This window comes from Podarcis muralis, chromosome 2, assembly GCF_964188315.1.
Source record: "Podarcis muralis chromosome 2, rPodMur119.hap1.1, whole genome shotgun sequence".
In the NCBI taxonomy this organism is placed as follows: domain Eukaryota; kingdom Metazoa; phylum Chordata; class Lepidosauria; order Squamata; family Lacertidae; genus Podarcis; species Podarcis muralis.
Window position 1 is genome coordinate 69184669 of NC_135656.1, and position 23406 is coordinate 69208074.

The window sequence follows — 23406 nt, forward strand, 5'->3', positions numbered from 1 at the left end:
GAGGACTAAGGTCCGACAAAGGTCCGTATAGTTAAAGCTATGGTTTTCCCAGTAGTGATGTGTGGAAGTGAGAGTTGGACTATAAAGAAGGCTGATTGCCGAAGAATTGATGCTTTTGAATTATGGTGCTGGAGGAGACTCTTGAGGGTCCCATGGACTGCAAGAAGATCAAACCTATCCACTCTTAAGGAAATCAGCCCTGAGTGCTCACTGGAAGGACAGATCCTGAAGCTGAGGCTCCAATACTTTGGCCATCTCATGAGAAGAGAAGACTCCCTGGAAAAGACCCTGATGTTGGGAAAGATTGAGGGCACAAGGAGAAGGGGACGACAGAGGATGAGATGGTTGGACAGTGTTCTCGAAGCTACAAACATGAGTTTGACCAAGCTGCGGGAGGCAGTGGAATGCAGGAGTGTCTGGCATGCTCTGGTCCATGGGGTCACGAAGAGTCACACATGACTAAACGACAACAACAGCACATGGTCGATGGCTTTTGATTTCAAAAAGTGGCTTGCAATATGGCATGAGGATCTGCAATGAAAACAAAGGCATGGGAAAATCCCACCTTGTTGTGCCTAAAATAGTTATTTAGATTACGAATTTAATTTAAAGCACTTTAGTGCTAATGAAATGAAAAACAATTACATGTACCAAGCTTAGCTTTGTAGGCCTTCATAGGTTTTGATGAGGTAACTGACACTCAGGACTACTTCTCACATTATTTTGTGCTGGAAAAGTCTATTCTGTGTGATGTGAATTTGAGCAAGTTGCTTTTCTCTGTGATAGGCAAAGTACTTCCAAGATATTTTTTTAGTATATGTAAGACCATCTGGCTTTAAAATCTTGCATTATGGAATGTAGTAGTTTTGGGATTTGCACTGGCTGGGGTATAAATAATAAAAAATATAATGCAGTGGTGTGTGCTGTAGAAAAGTAGCCTGAGTACACTATGTTTCCTTAGAATTTAAATGCAGGATAAACATTAAGAAATAAATCCGTACATTTCTGTCACTATGGGGAAGGAACATCAAGAAACAGGGGGAAAATAAATCATAACAATCTAGGCCATATAAATTATGCTTTTACCCCATTCTTGAACAGCTATTACATATTTTAAAAAATTGTTTGCAGATGGCAACTGAAAGTCAGAACCAAATTCTCCAACAACAGCCAATATTGAGGGAAGCTGTCAATTCATTGGTCAGTGATCAGAAGCTTCAGGAGATATTTAGCAGAGGTAAGACCAGCTGGTTTTAGTTTTTTAAGGAACCTAATTGGTTCTCCTGGAAATTATATTCAGCTTACAGCTGCTTCTTAAGATCCTAAGACCTGTTCCAGCTTTTTCATAGGTCTGTTACGTATGAAGTTTCAAGCTCTTGAAACTGAGGAATTAATTGAGCTTTGCTGTGAAGGAGAAAGCTCAATTTTTCCTAAAATTTCATTTCCTTAACACTGTTTTCTTGTTTGAATCAGTTTTGTTGTTTGAGTATGAACTTTAGCTACCCTTTCCAGGAGAAAAAAATGTTTATAGTCCTTATTGTAATAGTACTCTGGCATGCTAGAGGAATGCAAGAAATCAGTAGGGTAGAACAACTATATTAATCTTAAGTCAAGAGAGAAGAAGAGAATCAACCATGGAGAACCACTATCATTAGTCAAAAATTAATGACTAAGACAGTTATTATTAATCAAAGGTTAATAAAGAAAGACATTGAAGAACGACTATATTTAATTATATATTATTAAAATAAGAGTTGGAGAGAGCTATTCAGAGGAGCTTAAAGGTTCCTGACTGGCTTAGATTTGAAGGAGTTGATTTCAATGACTATCAAATGTCATATTGGAGCTATACGATTTACGACTAGTATTACATGTTTGGTACAGAAGGGATCCAGAATACGCTGGCCAGAATATTGACAAGGGGTACTGATCAGAAGTATGTGATCCTCTTGTTGGAGCACCTCTATTAGATTCCAGGTTGGTTTTGGGCACTGTTCAAGATATTGGTAATGAATTTGAAAGCCGTAAAAGGCTTTGAATACCAGTGCAAAAAGATCTGAAGGAGAGATCCTTCCGGCAACACTGGATTTGTGTTTGGTGGGGATACAAGAGAGTACCTTGCACCAAGGTGGCTGCACCAAGGCCCTAGAACTGCTTTCCTTTCTAGGAACAGCTATCCAGCCTGCTCTCTGGCCATTTTCTGACAGCTGGAGTCCTTGTTCAGACAGACCTGTAGGTTTTGAACTGAGGGTATTTTGCTGCTGCTAGTTTTTAATTTAACTGACTACTCTTACTCGCTTTGCTTCTATTTTTATCTGCTCGTATGTTTGTAACTGTAGATTTACAATGTTAGCCTGCTACATTGGGCCACTTACTGTGGCAAAGGAGGGCTTTCTCCAAGCATTCATGGAGTAGTCACAGATATCGAGCAGCTATTGTGTTTGCACAAATGGTTTGTTAACTTGTAGGTGCAAAAACAAAAGCAAGAAGAATTCATTAAGAAGTTAGCTCTTGAGTTATATGTTTCCAATATGACGTAACTAAATTCAGAATAAACATGTCCACCCTTTCCTGGAATTTTAGAAACAGACATGTAAATGAAGACACAGAACTCCACAGTATTGTGGTGATTACTTTTGTTATCCCTTCTCCCAAAACAAATCCTAATAAAGCTTTATTTGTGTGTTACATTAAGAAACCAGTGCTTTAAGTCCATGCTCACTTTTAATTTTTGGTGCAGTGGCACTGGTTTGGCTGATAGCATTCTCGCTTGGGGCTCTTTCCCAGGTCCTTGCAGCATCCAAGGTCAAAGAGTGAAGGTGTACCAGCCAGAGGAGGAAAACAGCTGGGTCTCTGCTGTTGTGAGCTGTCAAGATCCTATCACCTGTCTGATGGAGGTGGTTTTGACTGAGGTGTGAAGCTTTTCTTGCGGTTTCTTGATGCCTGATTTCATTTCTTCATTTATCTACCAACAGTTATATACATGGTCTTAGTTATGTTGTGTGGACTGTGACATTTAATACAAGCACACTCAGCATGAGCAGAACTCTGACAGTTTTCAGCATTTAAGCAAATTCTAGTCTTTTATAGTTGCAGCCAAGAAAAGCAGTCGGAGTGGAATATCCTAATGGTTAGGGAATGCATCATTTTCAAAGTTCAAACATCACCTCCTGCCTTTTTACCGTCTTACATTTATTTCCAGTTCCGTAAGCTTATAGAGCCAGGCTCTTTTACAAGTCCTCCTTAAAGAAAAGATTGCGTTCCATATTTTGCCAAAATCATTTTTGAAACCATGACAATGTATGTACTATTAAAATGGAATAAGTTATGTAGAATTACTTCCGTTACATTTATAAGATTGAAGATGATAAGGGATATGGAATGGGAGCACAGCTTGCAGGGAAAAGGCAGGTGAAGAAGAGGGACATTGGAGAAGCTGCTTTTATGATCAATATCTTACCAGTCTGTATGATTCACTTTGTCTTCTCTCCCTCTCCCCCTTTGTTGACCACAAAAATCAGACTGGTGAAATCAAGTCAGTGGATCCCCGACTGATTCATGTAGTGATGGACACCTCTGCACTGAACGAGGTACGCATACTGTGTTGCACCAGGTCATTATATTAGCAATAATGTTTTAAAGATCTCATCTCAAAAACATATTATGACAGCTGTCTTAAATGTATCTATATTTTCATAGAGCTATTAGTTTGACTTCCCAGTTAAGGCTTCAGTCCGTTACAGACTTAAGCTGAGTAAATTCCATTGAATTCAAGTGACTTATGAATGAGTAGGTATGCATACTATCCTGCTATAAATCTTTTAGGTATCCTGTATAGGGTTTTGCACACCAGTACCATCACCTTGCTCCTTGCCTAGTAGCTAATTGGCAACTAGTGCCAATTCAGCCCCAGTGAGCAGTCAAGTCACTGCATTCTGCAGTAGCTGCAGCTTCTGGGCCAACCTTAGGAGCAGCTCTACCCAGAGAGCATAGCAGTACAGTGGTACCTCGGATTACAGACGCTTCAGGTTACAGACTCCACTAACCCAGAAATAGTACCTCAGGTTAAGAACTTTGCTTCAGGATGAGAACAGAAATTGCGCAGCTGCGGCGCAGCGGCAGTGGGAGGCCCCATTAGCTAAAGTGGTGCTTCAGGTTAAGAACAGTTTCAGGTTAAGAACAGACCTCCAGAACGAATTAAGTTCTTAACCCGAGGTACCACTGTAGTAGAGGATAGCAGTGTATGGACTACAGTGATCATCGTATCCTGGTCCAGAAGCAGCCATAGCTTTCTTACCAGCCAAAGCTGGTAAAAGGCATTCCTACTCAGTGAGGTCACCTGACTCTCTAGTGACAGAGATGGATCCAGGAGCAGCCCAAGACTGTGAACCTTCCTTTTAGAGGATATAGCTCCATCCAAAGCAGGCAGCTGATGAACTCTCTGGATTTGGGAGCCACTCACTTATAGTGCCTCTGTCTTGCTTTGATTCAACTCATTTTGTTGGCCCTCATCCAGCCCACAACCAAGTCCAGGTAGTGGTCCAGAGCTCTTGCACAGCCTCTGCTGTTTCAGATGTTACAGAGAAATAGAACTATGTATCATTAGCATACTAGTGACACCTGACCCCTAAGCCCCTGATGTTTAAAGCAATGTATTAATCGTTTTATGGCTAGGCTTATTTAAAACCTTTGGCACTGGATAGATGAAGTTAATTATTTTGGCTTCCTCTTTGTAGTGATATGTGCTTTTATTTGTTATAGGGAGCTTCTCTAAAGGCAGCAAAATCATCAAAAGGAAAAAAGAAGAGAGAAAGTGTGGAAGGGAAAGATGGACGAAGGAGAAAAAATTCTTCCGATACTGTGTGTGATCATGCTACGAAGAAGCTAAAGGAGAGGTGTGAAGTGGATAGCAATGGGAACGATGGAGGTGAGGCAAATAGGGGAGCTTGGAAAGGATGCAGCAGCAGCGATGTGACTCTGGATCCAAGAGCCAAGCAACTTCCTCCATTTGTCCCTCAAGTTAATCGCAGTATTCGTTTTGCCACATACACCAAGGAGAATGGCCGAACTCTTGTGGTCCAGGATGAACCAGTGGGTGGTGAGCCACCTATGCCCTTTGCTTCCTTGTCTTCAACTGCTTCCCAGGCACTGCTGAGTGGCAGTGGTAACCAAGAAATGGCAAAATCATTAGAGCAGGTCAGCCAAGTCCAGGTGCCTGCCCCTGCCATTCTTGCTGCAGCTGGGCCAACGCCAGCTACTGTGCGGATTCCAGATGCTGGCTTGTCAGCAGCTACTGGACAAGAAAAACAGAAGGCAGGCCATTTGCCTGTTCAGGGAGAGGTAAGCCGTTTACAGTCAGCATAGTAATGATAATACATAGCAAACATATATATATAGCACTTTGCATGCTTTGTCTTGCTATAACTCTTAGAATAGCTGTGTTAAGGCTATGTACAGCTGTACAGTTGGAGCATTATAGCGGACTTGAGATCCTCCCCTGTTATGATGGATGCAGCCATCTAGCAGGATGTGGAATACTACGACTGTAGACTTGTGATCTGGTAGGGCTTTATGTTTTGTTCAGTGTACAGTGTGTTCCTCTCCACATTTATACATTAGGAAAAGGGTGCTGGGTTTCACAGTAAAGAAAACTTGAATTCCTAGTCTCTGGTTTAGTATATCTTTATTGTCCATAAGAACATTCCCCCCCCCCAAAAAAAGCGATTTCTATAGCTATGGGGGGGGGGGAGCTCATAGGGAAAATATGGCAGCTACACTTACAAGAGAGATCAGTGTGTTTATATTTTAATCTTCTATAGCAGTGTTTCCCAACCGGTGTTCCGCGGCACACTAGTGTGCCGCGATACGTTGCCTGGTGTGCCGCGGGAAAAATTGGCCGGGGGGGGGGGAATAAAGGGGGGGAAAAAATATTCCCCCACCGCCAGGCGTGGGGCTTGGGCGGGGGAAGCCCGAGCTTCCCCCTCCCCCAGAACGGGACCCAGAGCCATGCCGAAGCTGCGCGCAGCTTTGGCATCGCTCTGGGAGCTTGCGGGGCTGGGGGAGGAGGAAGCCCTCCGCCAGCCTCCAAACCATGTCGGGAGACAGCGGGATGGCGCGCTGCGCCTCTCCCGCTGTCCCCCGAGTTTGCAGGGCTGGCGATGGGGAGGAGCAGGCTTCTCCCCCCGCCAGCCTTCCAGCCAAGTCGGGGGGCAGCGGGAAGGGCGCGCTGGGTTTCTCCGCTGTCCCGGACGGCTTTCAAAAGCCTGCCTTCAAAAGCCGTCGGGGACAGCGGAGAAACGCGCTGCCTTTCTCCGCTCTCCCGGGAAGGCAGGCAGGGGGGAGCAAAGACTTTCGCCCCCGCCGGCCTTCAGAAGAGGTCCAGGACCTCTTCTGAAGGCGGGCGGGGGGCGAAAATCTTTGTCCCCCCTGCCTGCCTTCCCGGGAGAGCGGAGAAAGGCAGCGCGTTTCTCCGCTGTCCCCGACGGCTTTTGAAGGCAGGTTGGGGGGAGCAAAGACTTTCACCCCTGCCTGCCTTCCCGGGAGAGCGGAGAAACGCACTGCCTTTCTCCGCTCTCCCAGGAAGGCAGGCAGGGGGGAGCAAAGACTTTTGACCCCCGCCTCTTCTGAAGGCGGGCGGGGGGCGAAAATCTTTGTCCCCCCTGCCTGCCTTCCCAGGGGCTTTTAAATCGCCCCGGACAGCGGAGAAGTCCTCCGCTGTCCCGGGCGATTTTAAAATGCCGCCCGCTAGCATTTTAAGATTGCCCCGGACAGCGGAGAAGTCCTCCGCTGTCCCGGGTTTTTTTAAAATGCTGGGGGTGGGAAGAAAAGCCCTTGCCCCCCCCCCCAGCCTTCAGAAGAGGTCGGGGGACAGACTGTCCCCGGACCTGGTCTGAAGGCGGTTTCCCTAGGAACGCATTAATTGATTTTCAATGCATTCCTATGGGAAACCGTGCATCGCAAGACGAAAAACTCGCAAGACGAAGAGACTTGCGGAACGAATTAATTTCGTCTTGCGAGGCACCACTGTATCCGGAGAGGCGGCCTTCAGGCGAGTTTTAATTTTCCTTCTCCCACTTAATGCCCCACGCTCGCCCGAGCAGCTTGCAGTCCTCGGTAACCACGGCGACCCGAGGGAGGGGAGGGAACAGGGAAGTCGAGGGCGGCGGCGAGCCGCGATGACGTCAGTGGGCCGCGCCGCCTCGCCCTGGCACGGTGTGAGAGCCCCGGCTAGTGGCGCGAGCTTCAGAATAAGTGGGATCCGCGTGCACGAGACCGAGATTGCGGGTAAGGAGCTCAGCCCTGGGCAGGAGGAAGCGGGGCCGCGCGTGCGGGCCACATCCCCACAGAGAGCGAGCCTCCCCCGGCCCACCACTCCGGGCAGGTCCACTCGCATGAGGGGGCGGCGATGGCGACGGCCGGCAGCTTGCCTGCAATGCCATCCCTCGAGCAGGCGAGGAGCCCGGAGGCTACCAGATGCGAGTCCTCTTTCCCACCCTGCTCGGGAGTCCAGAGCACTTGGTCGCATTCAGGATCTAGAGTGGGGAAGCGGGGCTTGTGTCTGGGCTGGACACATTGGGCTGCCTGTGCCGCTCGACCTGCGGGGAGAAATCAGGGTGGGAGTCACGACCGTGAGGCAGGGCTGCCAAGTGTGGCAGAAGAGGACACGGCCGTCGCACCTGTCCTTAGGTAGGAGCTTCTTCCGTGTCGACCTGCTGCCCTAAAGTCTTGGCTTTTTTCTTGGCTTTTTGGTGGTTGGCACAGAAGGAAGGCAAGGGGGAGGGGAAAAAATTGAAACTTACACTTTCGTGCGTCCCTCCCGGCGTGATGCTGCGCGCTGACGTCACGGGGCTGTAATGGTGGTGTGCCTCGAGATTTTTTTCATGAAACAAGTGTGCCTTTGCCCAAAAAAGGTTGGGAAACACTGTTCTATAGATAGGCAAAACAATCCTACTTGGTCAAGGGAGAGAGACTGAAAGGCAAACAAAGCACCAAATCCAAAGCCCTGCTGGGCTTTGTAGGAAAGGGGAAAGTGTCATTCCTCTTTTTTTCCACCTCCACTAGAGGCTTTTTTAAAAAATGATTTTTCCTGCTATTGGGACCATTGGGAGGCAAAATAACTACGCTAGCCCCAGGGGTAATGTACTTTCGTCCTGTTTCAGGGGCATGTCGGGATCCAAAGCCTCCCCCAGTCCACCTGCAACACACTCCTCCCTTTTTGCTTTCTCTGCCATCAGAGTAAAAGCAAATGAATGACAGCCATGGAATTTTTGACACTTGCAAGGCAGCCCCACCCATAGCTCTCCCTCTTCCTCACAGAAAGGGAGATCTGCAAAGTCCTGGGACACCTAGGGACCATAAGATGGTAGCCTAGAGGGAACAGTCAATAATTTCGGAATGGTTGTTTTGATACACATGTTGCCATTTTAGAGTAACGTTTTAGAAATTGAATTAAAAATACTGAATTTCATTTGTTTTTCTTTTCCATTATACCCATTCTTGTTAGCATTTTGAAGCAAGGTTTGCAGAGATACAATAAACTTATTTAAAAATTTGAAAGTTTAAGAATAGTCAGCGTAAATTAATTCGGGCAGCCTGCAAAATCTGAGCATTTTGTCTCATGCCTCGACTGTTGTTGTGCAACAAGTATATTTCTGATATAGAACAAGCTGCCAAGCGATGCTGCAAAGGCAGTATATTGGGGAAAATAAAGCAGGTTTGCAGGAAGTGTTTTGTCCTCTCTTGGGAGAGGAGTACAACTGACTGGTTTCCTGTTTTGTTTCAGATTTCCCCCAATTCAATGTTGGCTTCATCAGGGTTTGGAGTGGCACACTCAGCTGGTTCCCAGCCTGTGGTGTTTGACAGCGGGCGAAGCCAGTCCAATGGAGTAATAGCTCCAGAGAAGAAGCCTGTTGGATTTCCATTTGGTAGTAGCACTGGTCATGAGGTCCAGAAAGACTCTGATTTATCAAATAACTTGTTTTTTCAGTGCATGTCCCAGAATCTTCCCTCCAGCAACTACTTCACAGCCTTGTCAGAGAACCTGGCTGAAGAGCCCGCTAGTCAGGACTCGTTAAAAAAAAATTCAGAGAGCCTGAGTGCGGGCATCTGCAAAGGTAAAGCTCTTGCAGGAGAAGCTAAAGCTGGGACTCAATTGGGCAGTTCTGTGGACCGGAAACTGCCAGCGGAATCTATGCCCACGCTTACTCCAGCTTTCCCCCGAAACATTATGAGTACTCGACCTCCAGAAAATCACGAGAATCTCTTTTTGCAACCCCCAAAACTCTCACGAGAGGAGCCCTCAAACCCTTTCTTGGCATTTTCAGAAAAATCAGAACTCAGTCCTTTCAGCAGCTTCGCCTCTTCATCTCAGCCAGGAGCAACTGCTACTCCTCCTTCAGTTCTTGGTTCCAAGGCAGCTTCTGGCTGGCCAGATTTGCACACTGGAGCAGACTCTTTAGCTAAAAAGAAAAGCTTGTTTATAACGACTGATTCTTCCAAGATCCTGTCCAGTGCACCTACTTCAACTCGCTTTCCCGGTGTTCAGAGTTCATCTACTGTGGGGAATGGCCGTTCCACCTCACCTATCGGAAGCTTGACACAACCCATTGAAATGCCCACGCTCTCCTCCAGCCCAACAGAAGAAAAGCCATCTGTTGGGCCTGGGCAGCAGGACAATCCTCTTATGAAGACCTTTTCTAATGTGTTTGGCAGACATCCGCCTGGCTTTTTCTCTTCACAGGCAGAGCTGGCACTGGAGAACAAAAACCCCTTTGAAACTGTGAAAAGGTTCTCTCTAGATGAGCGGAGCATGCCGTCTAAGCAGGATTCTGATTCCAGTACCAATAGCGACCTCTCGGATATGAGTGATTCTGAGGAGCAGCTGCACACCAAAGCTTGTCTGAAGGGAATCCCAGAGCATCTGATTGGGAAACTGGGTCCTAATGGCGAGCGGAATGCGGAACTACTAATGGGCAAAGGAAAAGGGAAACAAACCCCTAAGGGCAGGCCTCGCACAGCGCCCCTGAAAGGTGACAGCTTTAAAGGGAGGGTTATTTGAGGAAGGCTGAAGGAGGGCTGCTTTTTGTTCTGTACTTCCATATTATCTGTGTGGTCAGCCGTGTTGTGTGTGACCTTCTGTCAAATATGTCCTCTGTGCATGTAGCCAGAAGCAAGGCATCAGAAGAACACACCACCAACCTGAGAGTCTTACATCTGTCTGCATGTACTTTCAGTTCATTTTTTGGGTGAAAGCATTATCTTGCAGTCTTCACATTATAGAAAAACGTTTACTCCCCTGTTTTCAGGAAATTATAAATGGATACAATCTGGTTGCTGGAAGAAGTATATGTATGAACTGAATGTTAACTTAGAAGGACTGCTTAGGGAGCACAGCAATGTCTTACTGTACTAATGTGACTAAATGTTTCTGCATCTTGAAACCCCTAATTAATATCGATACTTTAGAGCAAGTTTAGGAACCCTTGGTATGAATGCTTAAGTCCCATGCAGACTTTTTTTTTATGGGAAAATACTAAATGCAAAGTGGGAGTGGAATCATGCCTGCTTCTGCTTTTGCCTGGCTGAAATTAGGAGTGATAGCCATCTTTACTCAGTTCAAATAGAGCCATTGAAAAATGTGGACAGAGTAGTCCCATTGAATCAATGGATAAGTTACTTGAATTTCACTTAACTGCATATTACCTTATGTTTGTTGAAAGGCATGTAAATATGTAGGCCCGATCGAAGCACTGTCTTTGATATGTAGAGATTATCTGTATCAGGCTTGCATTCCAATGCCCAGGTCACAAATGTCAAGAACAGACAAGTCCAGTCCTGCTCTCTATCAAACCTAGCATCGGTACAGTGCTACATTCTATAGGAGTCAGCATTAAATAAATACTACTTGGGATTTGACATCCTTTCCCTCTGTTGAATGCTTCTAATTGTTAACTTTGCTTCATAGTTGGCCAGTCTGTACTGAAAGACATGAGTAAGGTGAGGAAGCTGAAGCAGTCAGGGGAAGCATTCCTCCAAGATGGCTCCTGTATCAACGTAGCCCCTCATCTGCACAAGTGCCGGGAGTGTCGGTTGGAACGCTACCGGAAGTTCAAGGAGCAGGAGCAGGACGACTCCACTGTAGCCTGTCGCTTCTTCCACTTCCGCAGGTAATAAAGCTCTCTGAGCATGTCTTGTTGGTATACTGTGCTTGTTGCTTGTGTCACTTGGCTTTTAAATATTTTAATGGCAAGATAATGCTAAGTAATTTCATCTCTTGAAAATTGTACATCGTTGCTGCAATGACAAGTTGCAATTCCTGCTGTAGCTTCTGAGGGCTCATTGCACTCATAGAACTTTCCATTGAGCAGTGATCTCTGAACCCACTGGCACTTCTGTCCACCTGGTGCTTTTTCTTAGGATCATAGAATTGTAGAATTCAATCCCTTCAATACAGGAATCACAGCTAAATAATCCCCGACAGACCTCTGTTTAAAAACCTCCAGTGGAGAATCCACCACCTTCCAAGTTGTGTTGATTATTATAGCAAATAATAGGTGTGTACTCTTATTCTGGAAATGCTTGTATTTAGTTGGGTTGTATCCAGCTAAATTATTGCACACACAGAAGCTTCCCCCAACCTGCTGGAGCAGATCTGGGTGTGGTGCAGGAAAGAGGAAAGCTCTGTTGTGGTTGAGGAAGCTGTTCCAGACATGCAATTATTTAGTTGAATGCAGCACCATGATCTACATCCATATTTTTTCTTGGTGATTTAAGCTGCATATTAAAATCCCCTTAATTTAAGAAATCCATTCTGAAAAATAGACATCTGTTTCATAAGAGGGTGGTCATATGCAGGCATTTTGGAAACTGTATGAGTCTGGCCTCACAGAGCTTTAGATTTTAGTGTGCATTCATGAAGGATGTTAATTGTATAAGACACTAATATATATAAAGGACTAAGTTGCTTGGCAGGATGTCAGTGTTACAGAAATGTGGTTAAACTGGCTTGGAACTAGTTGAAGTGGCAAAAGATCATGAATTCATAAAACCCACAGTGATGCATACCCTGCTTTAAACCATACTTCTCTGTACATGTGAGTGCATGTTGTGCTGTTGAGTATCTGTTAACTCATTTGTGATCTAATGAAGAAAAGCGTGGGGAAAATAGTAATTATTATTACGAATTTTGCCTTCTAAAAATGGCAGTGTGCAAAATAAAGAAAATAGTTGATTATAATGTTTGTGCATTCTAAATAATATTGCCTTGTTTTGTTTTTAAGAATCCCTCTTGAGGCAGAGGGAAAGCATTGCTCAATAGCAGGACATCAGCTGCACATGCAGAAAGTCCCACGTTAAATTTCCAGTTAAGACTAGCCTAGATAATGCGCTCATTTTGGGGGTAGGAGCTGTTTATGCAGAGTGAGTGAGGTGTTGACCAAGGGCTAACCATTTTAAGGTAGTTTATATGTTCTCTGAAAGAAATGGTGACAATTTGACAATTTGTTTTGAAAGTCAGAGTTCCCCACTTTGTAAGGAGTACTTGCTTCCAAGCCCACTGTCCATTTATTCCCTGCTCTTTAACCAGTTACTGGACCATAATACGATCTGTCATTTTAATCCCATTATTGCTTTGGTTCTCAATAGTTGGTGTAGGGCTTTATTAAAAGTTTCTTGAAAGTGAGTGGACACATCCAGCCCCATGTGCTTATTGGCACTGTCAGATAACTCTAAAAGGTTAGTTTGCAGAAGCCATTCTTGTTATTCAGGAAGTCTTGCTCTTTTATATGCTTGGTAATTTTTATCTTTTAGAAATGCTATCTACCAGTTTTTTTCAGAACAGATGTTAAGCCTACCAGCCATCATTAGATAGTTTCTAACAAAGGTTTCTACAGCACCATGTCTTCAGGAACAAATCTATCAATTGTACTAGTTCTAAAGAATAGCCATGGAGGAAACCTCCATTTCATTTGTATTTTGAAGAGATTGTAGCTAATGTGCTCTTTTAACTAGCTCATAGTTTTGTTTCAGACTGATATTTACTCGGAAGGGTATACTACGAGTGGAGGGATTCTTGAACCCCCAACAGAGTGACACTGACGCTTTGAGCTTGTGGATCCCGTCTACTGCCCCTGCAGAGGGAATTGACCTGGAAACTTCCAAATACATCCTGGCCAATGTTGGAGACCAGTTTTGTCAGTTAGTTATGTCTGAGAAGGAGGCAATGATGATGGTGGAGCCACACCGTAAGTTGGTGTTTTCTTTTTAATCCGTGTGTGTAACTGGAACTCGATTATTGAAGAAAAGATACCCAACCCATTACTCTATGGTTTACTCTGCAAGTATTTGAATACCTGCAAGTGTTGAATAGCCAATGGAGTTGCCCTTGTGGAGTTTGGAAGTGGATGGTGGCCTCTTTCTCACACATTAGTTTTGTCCAGCCAATGATCTAAAGCAGTGGTTTTCAACTAGTGTCCCTGGCCCCCTGGGGTGCCGCGGGCAACACTGGCCTCTACCCCTCTTTCCTTCCATCTCTACTCTGATGCCGTCTCGCGTCTCTGCTTCCCAAAGGCTTGCTCAGCTGTTTGTTGCAGCTGTCCTGGCTACAGGCTCCGCAGGTGAATGGTGCCTCTGGGGCTAGTCAGGGGGTGCTGGTTGCCAGAAGTTGAGGTGGCCTCGGAGTAAGCAAACCAGCCAGTCCACCAGCCCTTACTGTTGGGAATGGTATTCAGGGATATGTTGTCTCCAACAGTGGAGGTGGAACATAGCCTTCATAACTAGTAGCCACAGCTAGCCTTACCCTCCATGAATTTGACTAGTCCTCATTTAAAAGCAACCAAGTTGGTGGCCATCGCTGCATCGTGGAAACACCTCCCCCGCCCCAATGTCTCCAGAACTATTGCATGAATTATCCTGAATCCAATACTGTAGATGTGTGATCCATGCATTCAAAGATTGAGGCTTTTTCTGGAGTTTCTCAAACTCTTGTCTCTCAATACCACCATCACTTCTCTCTCTCAAACACGTGTTTTCATTTTGAATTTGAACCACTTTTAAGAAATTATTGTAAAACAAAGAAATTGTTGTAAACCAACTTTACAGCATGGTTCTAATGTATAATCTGTTAACATGGGCCTCCTTGATTTTATTTATTTTAATAGAGAAAGTGGCCTGGAAGAGAGCTGTACGCGGAGTGAGGGAAATGTGTGATGTATGTGAAACAACACTGTTCAATATTCACTGGGTTTGTCGCAAATGTGGCTTTGGGGTGTGTCTGGACTGTTACCGTCTCAGAAAAAGCCGTCCACGAAGTGGTGAGTACTTGATATTTGTCCAAGAATGCTGTAAAGTTTAGATGGATGTTCTGCTTTTGTTGTTAGGGTTGGGGGGAGTTGTTCTGTGTGAAGGCTAAGTGATCAGTTTGCTGTGTTGCTAGATAAGATAAAAGATGATACGGATTGAGAGTATTGGCCTAATTTCCTCTGCTGCTGCTTCATCTTCCTGCTTCCTCATGGCAGCATAATACAGAATTACCTTCTATGTTGAGCTTAGCCATGCCTTCAAGAACAGGGATGGCATGTATAGGATCATCATGTAGAATGAGGACAGTTGGAATAAGGAAGAACATAGGGAATCGCAGGTAAAATTCCTAATCTTGCACTAGGGATAGCTTAAAGAATTCACCAATGCGTTCTTAAGGAACTTTCACTGTGGCACAGTTGACCTTTGGAGTAAAGCATGTCATCTAATTGCTAAAATAGGCCTTTAGGTATTACCATTAAAAAAACCCCAAGGTTTGGGATATTACAGACCCATCAGCCAGGAGCTAAGAAGGTCTTGTATTGAAATAACTTTGGGTTCTTCCATTTCATGTTTCTTTACCGGGTGGGGGAGCAAGGGGGAGGTGTGTGAGTCTCTCTTACCCAGTCTCCCTGGAGAAATTCTGAAGGAAAATAACTTCTGAACAGGTTACAAAAGGCTTTATGGTTGTGATTCATATAACAATCCTTGGCCATGCATAATTTTGCAATACTCTAGGTGTGCTTTTGCTAGTAAAATTGAAGCCCTTGCTGGAGTAGTTTTTACTTCATTAGAGAATGCAAGCCCTTTCAATGCTTTGAAACTAAAACAGGAACTGTGTGCTGACTTAGGACAGATGGGAACAAGGGTTTCTGTCTGATTTTTCTATTTTGTCCTGTGAACTGTCCCAACCTATCATGTCTTTTGTAAAAAGGAAAATGAATATAATGTTTGAGGCAGGATGTTCCATCTTTAAGAGGTAATGTGATAAACTAGCGGAAAAGCAAGCACAAGGCTGCACAAATACAGGTTACTGATACACATATAGATTATTGATGCACAAACACATTACTGAAAGGAGTTGTGGAGAGTTTCAAAAGAGCTTGAAAAAACATCTTCCAGTGTGAAAATAGGACAGAATAAATTGTGTGTTCATGTTTTAATCTTGCATACCTAACGGTTGTTGTATTGGCACACCTTCCATTAGCACAGCCTTCATTAGCCCTCCAGCTCTTTTGGACTGAAACTCCCATCCAGCTGCGACTATCTCTGAAGGGTTTTAGTAGCACATTAGGCACCACAACAGACGGCTGTTGCATGTTTTGTTTGAATATGAAGAGAGTGCTCAGCAAAACCTGCCACCTTTGAATTTATTAGTTTGAAGCCATTGTAGTACTGGAACATGCAAGCAAGCATTTGGAAAGTTAAACGATCTAATTGTCTTTCTATTTCAGAGACAGAGGAGATTGGTGATGAAGAGGTTTTTTCATGGTTGAAGTGTGCAAAGGGACAGTCGCATGAACCAGAGAATCTCATGCCAACACAGATAATCCCTGGCACAGGTGAAGCTATTTTCCATGTCCTATCCTGTCTCTCTTCTTTGACAGCTTTTATCCCGCTTTTCAGCCACAAAGGTTCCCAGATCTTGCAAATACCCATAATAAGATGGCCTTCTCTCATGCTTACAATCTAAAAGACAAGGGGAAAGGGTTGGAGGGAGGAGGAGAACAGCAACCTTGGGCATGAGTTCATAGTAACAAATTTCTTATCACAATCAGCAGGAATGGAGAACAGTTTGCTGACAGGAGCAGAAAGTTGCTGCTCTCTTAGCTGAGCCAGTGGCATGGCTCTGCTTCCCTCATCGTCCTCCTCTCTGCTACAACAGTTGGTAGAAGCAGCGGCCTAATGGTGCTGTCTTCTCAGCTGAGCTTTATAGGATCATGCTTCCCTTCACTCCCTCTCTTATAGCCTGAGGTAATGACTGTTGCCACGTCCCTGTTAGGTCGTGGTTCGTTTTTGCCATCAGATCCAGCCAGGTGGATTCATTATTTGAATGCATTTTTGTAACAAGAATGCATCTGCAGTTGCAGAGTTCTCATCGCTTACAAGGATGCTTAATAGGTTATTAAAGCTACTTGAGGCAGTTGTTAAAGAGAGTGTCCTAACAATTAGTGTCATTAATAGTATTGTCACAACAAAGGTAATGATTTTTATACGGACAGAGGGTCTCCCTTCCCAGCCTAAAAGCCATACTCTTAAACATAGGTTCACACTTGTAAAAAGCCTAGAAGATCTACCATTTCAGCTGTAAGCAGGAAGATACCCGTCCTTGCATTTTAAGACTTTCAGATTTTGTTACAAAATTTGATACTGAGGTTTCTCATTTTTCAGCACTGTATAGTATTGGAGACATGGTTCATGCAGCCCGTGGCAAATGGGGAATTAAAGCCAACTGCCCATGTATTAATCGGCAGAATAAATCTGTGCTGCGACCTGCCGTCACCAATGGAATTTCACAGGTATGTGAACTTTTATTATGGCTGAAATCTGTTCTGTGATCCTGATAGAAATTGTCCACTTCCTCTAGGCATCCTGACCTGGGCTGTTGTTTTTAAAAAGAGTTGTTGGTATTTTGTGTGTTGGAATTTTTATTTGCTATTGCTTTGTGCAATTTGAAGTGCTATGTTAATGAAAATGCAGATTATAAAGAAACAGCTGTTACTAAAGATGTGGTATTTCATACTTATTTTGCCTTTTTACATGGCCTCAGATAGTGTGTCTACCAGTGGAATGTTTATTTTTTTCTGAGTTTGGAATATACACAACCTGTTAGTGTCAAATGTTTTCTGTTTGTTTTTGAAATTTGAGAGAATAATAATGTACCCTGGTCTCCTTATCCAATATATTGGCTTGTATCCAGAATAAGCTCATGTAATGGGTTCATGGAAGCTAAGTCCCCCATCCCACTATTCTCCATTGCAGCCCTCCACCCCTACGTTCTTCCAAGGGTTAGGGAGACCCTTCTGAACTGGGGGGAAGATGGACTCCCTTAAAATACTTTGAGTTTGTCTCATGCTTATGTCTAGCCTTAATATTGCTAGTTTTAAAAAAAACTTTACATTTGTCTCTGTTGTTTAAAGAAATACTTAAGTTTCAGTTACCACATTTTGACTTCCCCATGTGTGATCCTCTGTTTCAGCAGCTGCCCAGTATGAATCCCAGTGTATCCACACCTGCAAATGAAAGCGCTTTCTCCAGTGGCACAGGGACAACAGAAGGAGGGCAGACGGACACTAATGTTATTCCTAAGTCTGAAGCTACGGAGGACAAAGCTGAGGAGCCTATAAAGACAGAGGCTCAAGGAACCAGTAACAGTGGGGAGACAAAACCTAATAAGTCACTATGTCCAGAAACAAGTCCCTCTTCAGCGCTGCACTGGCTTGCAGATTTAGCAACACAAAAGGCAAAAGAAGAAACAAAAGGTAAGTTCTTGGGGAGCTGAAGATTTTTGCTAGAGAGCAGATTATCACCCTGGAGAGAGAGGGATGTTTTTGAAGATGAGATTTTAGAAGACTGGAAAAAACCAGGGTCACTCCAAGATGGCTGCTTTTTGCATGTCAAGACAAATTGTTTTAATACTCTTGATGTTCATAATCCACACTGGGACTTCTCTCTTTCCTAACCCAAATGGCAAACAGATAGTTCTGTGAAGTTTCAAGCATGCCAAGGGATTAATTTTGGGTACTTAGCTATTCAGGGATGTTTAAAAGATTACAGCACTAATAAAACAAATGCAGCATGTCACTTTCACATACGCTGCAACTGCATTGGAAAAATTACTTTTTAACATCTGTTGTAATTTCACAAGTGCTGACATCATTTATTTGATGTGAGGGGAGTCATATCACATGGAATTCCATGCCTGTCTGAAAATCTTGTAACTATCCAAACAGTAGTATTGCACCTGCATTTCACATAGAATTGTAGAGTTGGAAGGCACCACAAGGGTAATCTAGTTAACCCTCTGCAATGCAGGAATCTTTTGTCCAACATGGGGCCCAAACTCACAACCTTGAGATTAAAAGTCTAGGTTATTCTGGACTAACCTATCTGTTTTGGCTTTGTAAAACTGATACATAATTACTTGGTTTTGTCCATTTCTTAGGCCATCTTAGTACATCTTAAACTTGTAAAGAACTTGTGTAAAGGTGGGGGTTGGGTTTTATTTTGCTTGGATTTCATACTGAGACCTCCTTACTGCATTTTTTTCTCATGTGTTTAATGATCAAATGTATGAGTGGCTGGTATCTGGACAGCTACTAAGATTTTTTTGTAAATCTTCTGGAAGATTTGTGTCCTAACAAATTTAAACTGTTGCCGGCTGGAGGATAGCTAAACCTTTGAAGGTCACACATAAAACACTGGCCCTTTGACATTAAGACATTCCATTCCATGCTGATTAAAAAAGCAGTCATAAAGTCTCTTGCTTATGATTACAAGAATTGTATCTACAGTTGAAGAATGTCCAAAGATACATATTAGTAGTTATGCAATCTTTTATTTTCTCCTTCCTCTCATGCTTGCTATCTTTTTCCAATTACAACTGCTATTTTGGCTTACTTGTTTTGTCCTCATAAATATTGTAGCGGTAGTTATGATAAGTTTGAGCTTATGAAATCTCGTTACAATTCATAGCCTCACTTCCCTCCACTGTGATTGTCAAAATACTTCCTTGGGGTGGGGGGAATATACATCATCTCATGGTGCCTTTTTTTGCTTTTTTACAGAAGCTGGATCACTGAGGTCAGTGCTTAATAAAGAATCTCAATCACCTTTTGGATTGGATTCCTTCAACACCAATGCGAAGGCCTCCCCTTTAACTCCAAAGCTTTTTAATAGTCTCTTATTGGGCCCAGTTGCCTCAAGCAACAAGACAGAAGGTTCCAGTCTTCGCGATTTGCTTAACTCCGGGCCTGGAAAGCTGCCCCAGGCTTCACTTGATACAGGCATCCCTTTTCCTCCTGTCTTTTCTGGAGCTTCCACTGTAAGTAATACTATTTTTGTTTAGAGGTATAGATAGTTGCTTCTTTAAAGTGGTATGATCTCTTTCTTAGGTAGGAAAACCTATACAGTACTGAACTTTTCAAAATAAGATTTATTTAGGCATATTATTGTTTGTCCACTGGCCCAAAGGTGGGTTCGTGGGAGTGGTTTGGTTCAAGTATACCAAAGAAAGATTTCGACAATGCCAGAGTGATCAATTCTGGTACTTTATTATAAGAAGGAAATGTAGACTTACAGTGGAGCCTTTACAGACACAGTGAGAGGTTGTCATGAGTAATCTGCACCCAAGCAAACATTTACGGTATACATTCTTTATTCATCAGCACTTTGGCCAAGACGTCCCATAATTTCGCCTGAGCAGATGAGGGCATAAGTGGCAAATATCCAAATCTTACAGATAGTTCCCCTTTCTGGCCCCAAGCCCACAGATGAACATGCCAATTAGCTTCTATCACAGCAAGTGAATATAAACATATATGAGCTCATTGTTACAACAACTACCAGTTAATTGTGGTGTTATCTTGACTACCCAGATGGCGTTTGCAGAGCTTCTTGGACAGTTCCCCTTTGGTTCAACACATTGTTATTCTTTCCTTGGCATTGTTTTAGCCACTTTAGAAAGTGTTTAGTTGGTTGAAAGATCAGAATCTGTGGCACAGACAGTATATTCTAATTCTTTACCCAAGACCTGGGTTGCTATGTGGATTTGTGTCTTCTAGGGTGCTAAGAATAAGGCCAGCTTGCCAAATTTCCTTGATCATATTATTGCCTCAGTGGTGGAAAATAAGAAGACGTCTGATGCTGCCAAGCGAGCGAGCAACGTGGCCGATACTCAGAAAGAAGTGAAAGAGATGGTAATGGGATTAAATGTGCTGGACCCACACACTTCCCATTCTTGGCTCTGTGACGGAAGGCTTTTGTGTCTCCATGACCCCAGCAATAAAAACAACTGGAAGATCTTCAGGGAGTGTTGGAAACAGGGCCAGGTAAATGAAAAGTTTGTGTGGACATCCTCTCTGCCTGTGGCAAGATTTTCATTGTACTTAAAACCAACTAGCAGCTATTTAATGGTAATTATGTTGGTGCAGACTTTGTTAGTAGTTTAAGGTTGAAGGACAAAACACAGTTGATGGCACTCGTCTATGTGTGATACAAGCACAAAAATTCATTTCTGGAACAGGACGTGGTACACTTAGAACCCTGGGATTCAGTTAAATTACAGCAACAAGTTTTGGGACCTTATGGTTTGGAAATTGGGCTAGATAGAATATGGATAATGCCTGATGAACATTCAGAACTTGGCTGGGTTGACCAGGATTTCCAGCAGCCAGAAGCTTAGAATTCAGTGCTTCTGTTAAAAAGGTAAATATATTGGGTATTATCAAAAGATGGTCATCAGCCCATAGATTTCAATTGGTATAAAACTTGAATAGCCTTTCTTAGCACAGAAGTTGGACTTTGATTTTTTAATCCATATATAAATTTACGAAACGTACCAAAATATTAGAAATACATAATCTATAATAACATATAATACTCTTAAAATTTATCACTATAAGGTATTACCTACTTAACTTGAATTTACATTATTTAATTTTTCTTTTTTATATTGTATTTATACAAAATGATATCTTAGCAACCAGAGCATATCTGTTATTACCTCTATTTTGTTGTTTCATACAATCAGTGACTTCCATAGTTGCTTCTGTTTCTGTTGGTGCCTGTAATTATTTTTGCTGCTGTTAAAAGGTCTTCTAATTCTGAACGCTCCCTCCTTATAACTTCTTTAAGACAGCCAAGTAAAATATACAGAGGATTAGTGGAGAATATATGTTTATTTTGTTTATCTGAGTTGCAGCCTTCCTGCAGAAATTGTTGTTGTTTTTCTTCTTAAACAAGTCCATCATTTAGGAATCCATTTTTTAAAAACAAAACGACAACAGCTTGGTCCTTTGCCAACATTTCCATCTCTTACATTTTCAGACCAGAAAATCTTTAACGAATAATACTGGAAACATCGTGGTTTCTTATTTTCATTTTGTCTGGCTATATTTTTATGAAAGATTATACATTAGTAAATAAAAAAATAAAATGCCTTCTGCGAATTGTCATTTTGGAATAATACCTCCTCTTTCTTTTCACAGCCTGTTTTAGTTTCTGGTGTTCATAAGAAGCTGAAGCCTGAACTCTGGAAACCAGAGGCCTTTAGTCAAGAATTTGGAGATCAGGATGTAGATTTGGTCAATTGTAGGAACTGTGCCATAATCTCAGATGTGAAAGTGCGTGACTTCTGGGATGGCTTTGAGGTCATTTCTAGTAAGTGCCACCTAATTCTGTTGATACTACTTGTGAAAAGTTATCTATCACATCAGTGTAGTCTCTGCCCCAACTTATGACACTATTAATGTCATAGCTGAACAGGAGATTTAAACCCAGATCTCTCATTATGGATTTAGGTTTCATTCTTCCCTCCCCTACTCCCAAAATATCCTGTAGATTTCATAGGAAAAGCAAACTAATAGCGATAGAACGACATACAAGCCAAGTAAAACTATTTCTTTTCAGAGCGTCTAAGATCTGATGATGGACAGCCCATGGTATTGAAGTTAAAGGACTGGCCTCCGGGAGAAGATTTTAGAGACATGATGCCGACAAGGTAAGATCCCTTGTTGCTCTGGGTCTGGGCCTCTGTGAGAATTGTTGGTGTTCTAGCAATGTATTCTTCTTGCCTTTGCCAGTGTCTAACATGGTACTTGCCCTTTTCAGGTTTGAGGACCTAATGGAGAACCTTCCTCTCCCAGAGTACACTAAGAGGGATGGAAGACTGAATCTGGCATCAAGGTTGCCGAGCTACTTTGTACGACCAGATCTGGGTCCCAAAATGTACAACGCATATGGTATGTAGACCAGGAGAGCATAATTTTGTCCCTACTCATAGTTTGTGTCTTATGAAAGTATATGGACTGAGAAGTAAATGAGTTAGATGGATTATTACCCATGTTAGTCATAAAATTAATTTGTTTCCTTTAAATCTGTTTGCTTCCAATTAAAAGTATAATGTCATTAGAAGTGGAAGATAATTTGGCAATTGTAGACTAAGTGGAATCAGACAGTGTTGTCAGAATCAAAGAGAACTTTGTAAAATGAAATGATGCTGTGCAAATCAGGTAAGAGAACTCAAGAGCAGATGAGTTTTTCCACTAGTTTACGTATCCATATTCAGTTGCATCCATGTGCTCTTAATCTGTAAAAGGACTGTTTTCATCTGCTCATCCCAGTGAGAGAAGCCCCCTGAGACTCGCTGTGATCAGTTTGGAAAATATTTTGCAGATAAAATCACTCACATCTGCTCCAGCTTGGATTCCAGTATTGGTGCAGATCTGGGTATGGGATTCAGGAGCATCTGCCTGTCCAGTTTTGATGAGCAGCTTTCAACTACTATTTTCCAAACAAATGGATGTGATTCTTGGGAGAAGAATCCTCCACCCTTGTCCATCTTGGCTGGTAAATCTGCCTGGCCCAAGTTCAATAAGCTTTTGCTAGCTGTGGTAAATAGATCACAGAAGAAGGGGAGATTTCCTTAAGAGGCTTAAAGGAAGCGTTGATCGTCAACTCTGGAAACATGTTTTGATGCCCCCTTGTTCTGTTGGCTTGGGAAAACCTGATGTTTTGGAATAGACTTTGTTATTGGCTGAAGGTGATTGGCCTGGATTTTCCTTTCTGCTGCTGTTTCTAGGACACCTATTAAGAGCTGAGTCCTTAGTGGTTTTTCTGTGTGCATTTTATTTTTATCAGGTTGTGTACCACTTCGAGTGTGGTAGTGGCTGTGTTAAAAAATATCCAATAAAGTGCATTTGTTGATTTGAAGCAGTGGACCATAACATCTGTTTGTACTAAGTGCTGCAATTACAAAGTGATAGGGAGTTTGCACCTTAAGTCTGGCTCCTTTTATAGTTAAACATGCATAGCAGGTGCCCTTATGATGCCCTCCAGATGTTGCTGGACTACATACCCCCTCATCCTTGACGTTTGACCTTAATGTCTGGG

At 43.0% G+C, this 23406-nt stretch overlaps 1 protein-coding gene across 4 annotated transcripts in view; it reads left to right on the forward strand.

The window, feature by feature from the left end:
- The window catches only part of KDM3B (lysine demethylase 3B), a 36968-nt gene that overhangs the window by 7395 nt on the left and 6167 nt on the right, over positions 1-23406 (forward strand). For 2 of the 4 annotated variants that reach the window (XM_028718561.2, XM_028718563.2), the window contains exons 4-19: positions 1132-1237; positions 2788-2912; positions 3522-3590; positions 4762-5340; positions 8783-10028; positions 10964-11165; positions 13027-13241; positions 14157-14309; positions 15750-15857; positions 16687-16814; positions 17495-17777; positions 19083-19339; positions 20079-20345; positions 21504-21675; positions 21925-22015; positions 22126-22256. In XM_028718561.2, coding sequence (XP_028574394.2) covers positions 1132-1237; positions 2788-2912; positions 3522-3590; positions 4762-5340; positions 8783-10028; positions 10964-11165; positions 13027-13241; positions 14157-14309; positions 15750-15857; positions 16687-16814; positions 17495-17777; positions 19083-19339; positions 20079-20345; positions 21504-21675; positions 21925-22015; positions 22126-22256 — 4132 coding nt within the window. The remainder of the gene's footprint in view (positions 1-1131; positions 1238-2787; positions 2913-3521; positions 3591-4761; positions 5341-8782; positions 10029-10963; positions 11166-13026; positions 13242-14156; positions 14310-15749; positions 15858-16686; positions 16815-17494; positions 17778-19082; positions 19340-20078; positions 20346-21503; positions 21676-21924; positions 22016-22125; positions 22257-23406) is intronic. The other 2 variants (XM_028718562.2, XM_028718564.2) reach the window with 1 other exon arrangement.